At 38.2% G+C, this 9,063-nt stretch overlaps 1 protein-coding gene across 4 annotated transcripts in view; it reads right to left on the minus strand.

The window, feature by feature from the left end:
• PHACTR2 (phosphatase and actin regulator 2) overlaps nt 1-8,763 on the minus strand; it is a 137,474-nt gene extending 128,711 nt beyond the window's left edge. The window contains exon 1 of one of the 4 annotated variants that reach the window (XM_004368859.2): nt 8,588-8,763. In XM_004368859.2, the coding sequence (XP_004368916.1) occupies nt 8,588-8,666 (79 nt within the window). In that variant the 5' untranslated portion in view covers nt 8,667-8,763. The remainder of the gene's footprint in view (nt 1-8,587) is intronic. The other 3 variants (XM_023729459.1, XM_023729455.1, XM_023729457.1) reach the window with 3 other exon arrangements.
• Between the last annotated feature and the right edge of the window lie 300 nt (nt 8,764-9,063).

Raw genomic sequence — 9,063 nt, forward strand, 5'->3', positions numbered from 1 at the left:
AGGGGTGATGGAGGGGCAAGGTGGTAGGAGCTGAAGTCAGAGAGGTAGGCAGGGAAGGGATCTTGTAGGCCTTGAGGGCCATCATGTGAAATCTAGAATTCACTACAAGTGCCATGGGAAGACACAGGAAGGCTGTAAGACAGTGACATGATTTATGTTTTAAAAAATTATTTTAGCTGTTGGGTGGACAACGAATTATAAAAGGGTAAGAACAAAAGTAAGGAACTCTGGTGGCACAACTGTTAAGCGCTCAGCTGCGAACCGAAAGGTTGGCAGTTTGAACCTACCCAGTGGCTCTGGGGAGAAAGACTTGGCAATCTGCTCCCATAAAGATTATAGCCAAGAAAATCCTATGAGGCAGTTCTACTCTGTTACATGGGGTCACTATGAGTTGGAATCAACTCAATGGCATATAACAACACAACAAGAACAGAAGTAGGAACCCATCTGAGTCTCCTGTAGTTATCCATGCAATGGATGGCCAGGGTTTCAGTGGTGTTAATACAGAGAGAAAAGAGAGGGGACTTGACACACATTTTGGAAGAAAAATGGACAGGGCGTCTGATGGACTGATACGGAGCGGAAAGTGAAAACCCAAAGACGATTCCTAGATTTCCGGCTAGAATAAGTGGTGAAATATAAAGTCAAGGGACAAACTGATTTGGAGGAAAAATTCAGCCTTCGATTTAGACCGGTTATCTCTGACATGCCCATTAGCTATTCAAGGTTGCTATAGTTGCCATCCAGTCCATTCCAACTCATGAAGGGGATCTATCAAATAGGCAGTTGCATATCTGACCCTGGAGCTTAAGGAGGGGTTAGAGTCACCGATAAAATTTGGGCTTCATCCTACTCCCATTTTTCTAGCCATCCCCTCAGGTCAGGCGCTCATTTACCCACGTTGGATTATTGCAGTCTACCTCTTGGTTCTGCCTTTAGTCTCTCCCCATCAAATCTATACAGCAGGCAGATCCATCCTGCATATGGCAGGCAAATTCATTCCCTAGAAGCTCTTCTGATAGGTTATACCAATTTAAACTACCACAAAACAATCATCTGGGAATCATTCTTTTTAATCTTTGCTAAATTCAAAGGTGAAAAATGACATCCAATTTTTTTTTTCATTTAATGATTTAAAGTTAATTTCATACATCAATTGATCACCTATATTTCTTTTTGGTTCGGTAATGTGGGCAAGTTACTTAACTCTTGTACTTCAGTTTTCATCACCTGTAAAAGGGGATATTAATAGTAGATACCCCATGTGGATGTTTTGAGGATTAAAACAGTTCATTCAAATAAAGCACTTAGAATAGTTTGTACCTATAGTGAGTTCGGGTGGCTTAGTGGTTGAGAGCTACAGCTGCTAACCAAAAGGTCGGCAGTTCGAATCCACCAGCTGCTCCTTGGAAACCCTATGGAGCAGTTCTACTCTGTCCTATAGGGTTGCTATGAGCCGAAACCGACTCAACGGCAACAGGCTTGGTTTTTTTTTTTTAATTTATAGTGAGTTCACTGTCTTAGCCACCAGACATTTTGAAAATGCCTATTCACGCTCTTTAACCCGTTTTTCTATTTAGACGTTACCTTTTTCTTATTGCTCTATTTTTCTTATTTTTTAAAAACATCTTATTATTAAGGATATTAATCATTGTTTACTATATATATTGTAAATTATTTCAACTTTGTGACTTCTCTTTTCATTTTGCTCATGGTTGATTTTTTTTCCATGTAGAAATTTAAAATTTTTATATGACCAAATCTTTCCATCTTAAGGAGCCCTGGTGGCACAGTGGTTAAAGTGTTCAACTGCCAACCAAAAGGGTGGCAGTTGGAATCAACCAGTTGCTGCTTGGAAACCCTATGGGGCAGTTCTACTCTGTCCTATAGGTCACTATGAGTTGGAATCAACTCGACGGCAGTGGATTTCTTTTGGATCCATCTTAAGTCAGAATAAATTCCAGAGCTCACATATTCAAATGTAAGTAAAACAGCAGAAGAAAGTATGTTCTAAAACAATCTTTGTTTGTATACAAGAAAAAGGATTGAAAAATGACTCCACAAAAATTTTAAGTTTTTATAGTACAAAAAAAAGCCATAAACAAAAGGTAAGAAACACATGGACAAATGTTTACAATATATGTATGATAGGCATAAGGCTAATCTCCTTAACTTATAAATTTCTTACAAACCTGTAAGAATAGAAAACATAAAAATAAGGAAAAAAAGAAATATAAATGCCCTATCTCACTCATAATTAAAGCGAGACATTCAGATTTATAGAAATTACAAAAATTATTGATGCACAGCATTGTGGTCATATACAGTTGTACAGGTTATTCACTGCAAAAAAGGGCACCTGGGCAAAGCAGTTAGTGGGGGCTGAATTCCTGCTAAATGCCTAGCTTTTTAAGCCATGTACCTGCAGGGATGCCTCACCCAGAAAGAGTGACTTCTACTTCTCACAAAAGCACCGTATGGGCTAAGAGTAACCCTGACATGCAGTGCTGGTGAGAAAGTACAGAAACAGGAGCGCTCATATAGTGAGCAGATGAACTGATACAGCCTCTTTTGAGAGTAATTTGGCAAAGTCTTGTCAAAATAAAATACGTACCTATTTTCAGCCAGCAATTCCACTGCTGGGATTTTATTGGCACACGTAGTCCAAGATGTGTAGATAAGGATGTTCGTTTCAGCATTGTATACACACACGCGCGCGCACACACACACACACACACACACACAAACCAGAAACAGTATAAAGCATCCATTAATAGGGTTCTTTTAGGGAAAATTGTGATATATCCATATACCGTAATATTGTGTTTGTTTATAGGATTAAAGAGATCTATATGGGAATATTTTCCAGTTATATTACATAGAAAACCTCAAAGTATAAGGCAGTATTATAATATGTCTTAGCAGTGTTTTGATTTAAAAATATATATATGTGAATGGAAACTGTCTAGACTGAAAAAAAAAAGTTCTTGCTGGGTTATAATCATGGAGTGGGACTGGGGTTCTGGGAGGGAGTAAAATTCAGTTTTAACCCAACCCTCTTTGTAATCTTTGATTTTTGACCATGTGCATGTTATTTTCATTAAGGAAAACAAACTATCCTCTTATGCCTTTATGATTTCTTCCTATGCCAGGTTTTCAAATAAATAGATAAATATCCTGCAAAGGACCAAAATTTTGGAAATCCAGAAACACAAATAGAGATTCTATCACAACCTAGGTGTGACTTACACACTTTATTCACTTGTTTCCTTGTCCTCTAAAAATAGTACAGTGGCTTTGTCTGCCCTTTTAACCCATGACCTGGGGCAAAACAGCCAACAGCTATACTGTGGCTCGGTGAAGGCAGGACCGGTCTGAGGAACACTGGAAGAAATGGATGCTAAATTCAGGCTCTCCTTCCGATAACAGAGCCAGAAAATGTGCAATTCTAGAAGTAAAAAATAATACCTATCAGTCATCCAGATAGTCATTAGCTTAAAGTAGTCAGTCATTGAGAGCATTTGTTGAATGTTCATTTTGTCCAATCTGCAGGGCTCTGTTTTTGGCAATGGGAATACTGGAAACCCCAACCCTCCAGTATTGGAACCACACTATTTAGGGGCATACCTGTTTAGCTTATGCTTAGAAATACTAGCAAACCAAATCCAGCAACATATACTAGCAAACCAAATCCAGAAACATATAAAAAAGATTATATACCACAGTCAAGTAGGATTTATCCCAGGAACGCAAGGTTGGTTTAATACCTGAACATCAACTAATGTAATATTAATACAATATTGATTCACATTAATCAGTATTAATATAATAAAGGACAAAAACAATATGATCATCTTATTAAAGGCCGAAAAAGCATTTGGCAAAATCCAACACACTTTCATGATAAAAATATTCACAAACTAGAAACAGAAGGGAACATCTTCAACCTGATAAAGGGCAGCTATGAAAAACACACAGTTAACATCATACTTAATCGTGTAAGACTGAATGCTTTCCCGCTAAGATCAGGAACAAGACAAGGATGTTTACTTTTGTCACTTCTATTTAACATTGTAGTGAAGGTTCTAGCAAGAGCAATTAGGCAAGAAAAAGAAATAAAAGACATTCAGATTGGAAAAGAAGAAAAAATCTATTAGAATTAATACACAAGTTCAGCAAGATTGCAGGGTTCGAGATCAATATACAAAATCTTTTTTTTTGTATTTCTATATACTAGCAATGGACATTCTGAAAAGAAAATAAGAATATAATTTCAGTTACAATAGTATCAAAAAGAATAAAATACTTAAGGATTAACAAAAGAAGAGCAAAAGCTGTACACTGAAAACTAGAAAATACTGAAAGGTATTAAAGAAGACCTAAATAAATAAAAAGATCCATGTCCATGAATTGGAGGACTTAGTATTGTTTAGATGGTAATACTCCCCAAATTTATCTACAGATTCAATAAAACCCCAATCAAAATCTCACCTGGCTTTTTTTGTAGAAATTCACAAGCTGATCCTAAAATTCACATGGAAAATCAAGGGACTCAGAATAGTCAAAAGAATCTTGAAATAGAAAAACAAAGTTGGAGGACTCACATTTTCCAATTTCAAAACTCATTACAAAGGTATAGTAACCTAGATAGTGTGATACTGGCATAAGAATAGACATATAGATAAATGGAATAGAATTAGGAGACCAGAAATACACCCTTATATTTGTGATCAATTAATTTTTCACAAGGGTGCCAAAACAATTAAGTGGAGAAAAAAGAAGTCTTTTCAACAAATAGGGCTGAGACAACTGGATACCTACATGTAAAAGAATGAAGCTGGGCCCGTACCTCAAACCATACACAAAAATTAACTCAAAAATGTACTGTAGACCTAAATATGAAACAAAACGATAAAACTTTTAGAAGTAAACATAACTTTAAATCTTCAAGACCTTAGTTAGGCAATAGTTTCTTAGATACAACACCAAAAGCACAAGTGACAAAATAAAAAAATAGACAAATTCGATGTCATCAAAATTAAAAATGTTTGAGCTGGAAGCCATACTACCAAGAAAGTGAAAAGAAAACCCAGGGAATGGGAGAAAATATTTGCATATCATATATCTGATAAGGGGGTTGTATCAAGTAACCAAAGAACTCTTATAATGCAATCAAAAAGCTAAACTACCTAATTAAAAATGGACAAGGTCTTTAGATAGACATTTCTTGAAAAATAATGTACAAATGCCAATAAGCACTTGAAAAGATGTTCAATGTCGTGAGTCATTAGGGAAATGCAAATCAAAACCACAATAAAATAAATACTTCATACCCACTAGGATGGCTATAGTGAAAAAGACAGTAAGAAGTATTGGCCTAGATGCAGAAAAATCGGAACCCTCATACACTGCTGCTAGGAATGAAAAATGGTGCAGATGCTTTGGAAAACAGTCTAGCACTTCCTCAAAATATTAAACATAGTTACCACATGACCTATCAATCTCATTCCCCGGCATATAAACAAGAGTACTGAAAACGTATGTCTACATAAAAACTTGTGCATCAATGTTCATAGCAGCATTATTCATAACAGCCAGAAAGTAGAGATAACCCAAATGTCCATCAACTGATGAATGGATAAATAAACTGTGGTATGTCCATACAATGAAAATTTATTCAGCAATAGAAAGAAACAAGTACGGATATATTCTATAACATAGATGCCCCTTGAAACATGGTAAGTGAAAAAAGCCAGTCACAAAAGACCACATACAGTATAATTCCTTTTATATGAAATGTCCAGAATAGGCAAATTCATTAAGACAGAAAGTAGATTAGTGGTTGCGTAGGGCTGGGGGAGTCCTAGTGGTGCAGTCGTTAAGCACTTGGCCACTAACCGAAAGATTATTGGTTGGAACCCACCAGCCACTCCTCGTGAGAAAGATGTGGCAGTCTGTTTCCATGAAGATTTACAGCCTTGGAAACCCTATGGGGGCAGTTTTACTGTGTCCTATAGGGTCACTGTGAGTTGAAATCGACTCCATGGCAACAGGTTTTGGGTTTTTAGGGCTAAGGGTGGGTAGGATTGACTGTTAATGGTGTACGGAGTTTCTTTTAGAGTAGACAAAATTAATTGTTCTAAGTTTAGATTGTGGTGATGGTTGTACAAAACTGTGATTATACTAAAAAAATTAATTTTACAATTTAAGTGGGTGAATTATATGGCATGTAAATTATATTTCAAATATAGCTGCTTTTAAAAAAGGAAATAACGGGTCTCGTTGCATGTTTTTGGAAACAATTATTAATGGTCTTTCTAGGAACCAGAGAAATAGATGCAGCCCTAAACTGAAAAAGGCTCAAGAGAGTCTGAAGTTAGGAGAGTGAGAAGCAAGCTAACTTGTGACCTATAATGATGATTTTTACAAAAGCCCAAATTATGAACAATTAGACTCTGCTATTGATTCATTAGACTGAAAGAGATGCCTCTCGCCCTCCACTCCACTCACCATTTAAGATGAGAATTGTCTTCAACACTGTAATCCCTAGCAGCTGCTCAAGACTGCAACCAACTAGTAGACGGCTGTGATCAAACAGAACAAGGATCTTCACACCATCTGTAAAGCCAGAGTCGAACAGCTAACAAGGAGTGAACAAAATACCGGTATTTGGGAGAGTAGAGGGTTTGACTCAGACTCAAGAGAAGAACACACATATGAACAAAAAACCGACCAAAAGTTTTCTGCTTTTATTGTTGTTGGTTAGCATCTGAGGGCAAAACTTCAGGGAACTAGAGTAAATGACAGTAGTAAACTTCAAGAACTTAAGTGGATGTCATGAGAAAATCATTCTTATAATACTACAGCTTCAGTCAATAACCATTATCATTCCTTAACTGACAAACTTTAAATCAACAAAACTGACGACCAGCAATGTAAAGTGTAACACCATCTGTGAGACAGTTCTCTGAAATATCTCTATGGTCAAGCATAAAGCACCACTTTTTGTTTTCTAAGCTGAGCGATCTCTTGCTGTGATTAGTCATTTTATTAGGAATTACCTGTGGGTTTGTTTTTTTTCTCTAGGTAAGAACTAGGACAGTCACAGTTTAGGATTCTACTCTGGTTCTTAGACATCATTTATATAATATTCCTTGATTTTTGTGAACGTAAAATAGACATTTCTAGTATTAACTCTAATGATATTTTATGGCAAAAGAATTAAAGCACAACACTTTCTATATACCTGTAGTAGTATTGATTTAATGCTATGCATTGGCAGTACAGAAGTCAAAAAATATAACTCTTTTATTGCACGCTGCTTTAAAGTAAAACAAAGGAAACCAATACTTATTTGCACAAATTTACTGTATTTAAGAATCTAATTAACAACTAAAAAAAAAAAAACACACGAACTCAATAACTAATCAACATGAAGCCTCTTTGATGTTCCAGAACACACTAGGTCATTAACAGTAAGGGAAAGTATACTCTTTTTTTGGATTCTGATTTTCTCTCCTTTGCAGAGAGTTCATAAACTCCAGGAAAGCTTATGATATTTCAGGGAGTGAAGTTCTGCAATATAAACAAACCCATCCAGAGAGGGACTGGGGTGTGTGTGTGATCATTCTATCTAGCCAGACATCCTGGAGTAGATTTAAAAACCTTCCTCTCTGCCCTGTCATTTCCTTTCACCAAGATCCTGTTGATGTTTGCATAATTTTAAAAGTGTATCAAATATCTCAGTGCATAACATAAATGGCCCCTCTAAGGTTCTTTTTTTAAATCGTTGATAGAAACTTATCAAAATAGCACCTTCTTATTTATTTCCTCATTATCCAATCACAAGTAAACCCACAAAAAGGCTGTTTCCCTACATCTCTGGGGAAATGCCAGACATAGTACCTTCCTTCCCTTTTTTGTTTAAGAAAATGGAAAAGCGAAACTTTTGAAACAGGACATTATAACTCAGAAACGTTACAATACGTTTCCATAAGACAAACTTTGGCCCTCAATAATTACGTTCATGAGATATGTTTCCTTAAATTTTATAACTTATGTGTCTAACATAAACAAAACAAGTATCATTTGAAAGTTACGTATTTTCTTGTAGTTGGTTATTTAAGTATTGAGCGTTCTGCCAGGATAAGAGAAGGCGATCAGCACTACTACTCGAAAAACAAACCATAAATCAGTTGACAAGCTTGAAAGAATTCAGTTAAAGTCTGTTCGGAAGCCAAGTGTAAATACAGAAAAAGTCTGTTGGCAGGTTTATCCTGCTCTCTAAGTTTCGCGTTTTACCAAAACACAGTAACTTTCTGGCTCAGAAGGAATTCCGATACAAACCCAACCGAGGCATCCCGTACAAAAAAGGGGCCTGTGCCTTTAAGGTAAAATCGGCTGGATCCCAAAAGACATTCCACTCTTCTACTACAAAGAGTTTAGGGAGTGCTACCTCTCCGGTTTCCCGGAGGGACTTCGTGGGTCAGAGCAGAACCCGACCGGGCGAGAGCCCTCGGTTTTGCGTTTTGGGGAGCCAGCCCAGGGCCCGCGCCACGGGAGCGCATCCTGTGAGCCCCGGACTCACCACTGCTGGGCTGTGGGGACAGCGTGGACACCGAGGTCTGGCCCATGTCCGGGGTCGCAGGGCCAGGTCCAACGATCATGCGGCTCTTTTGGTCCCTGGATCATGGGTCCGTTCCCAGGCAGATTTGCAAGCGCTCATTTCCCGGCCTGTGCGGCGCTGCCCGCGGGTCCCCTCGCCTCCTCCCTGGCGCGGGTCTCCCAGCCCGGCCGGCCGGAGCCGGCGCGGCGGATCCTGCCCAGCGGATGCCTGTCATTCCTCTATGCAGATTAGCTGGGGTCAAGGGTCACAGGGAGGAGGGTGGGGTGGGAGGGAGGGAGCCCGGGCTGGTCCTGCCGCCGCCCTGAGGCTCGGGGACCGCATCCCCAAGGGTAGCAGAGAGTTCAGGCTATTCCCCTTCAACTTGAAAGGGTCAATTTCAAATGATCCTTTAGGGCTGGGAGAAAAGGAATTACTTAGTCACGGTATTTAATTTAAGA

This window comes from Trichechus manatus, unplaced genomic scaffold (genome assembly GCF_000243295.1).
Source record: "Trichechus manatus latirostris isolate Lorelei unplaced genomic scaffold, TriManLat1.0 scaffold00002, whole genome shotgun sequence".
Taxonomy (NCBI): Eukaryota; Metazoa; Chordata; class Mammalia; order Sirenia; family Trichechidae; genus Trichechus; species Trichechus manatus.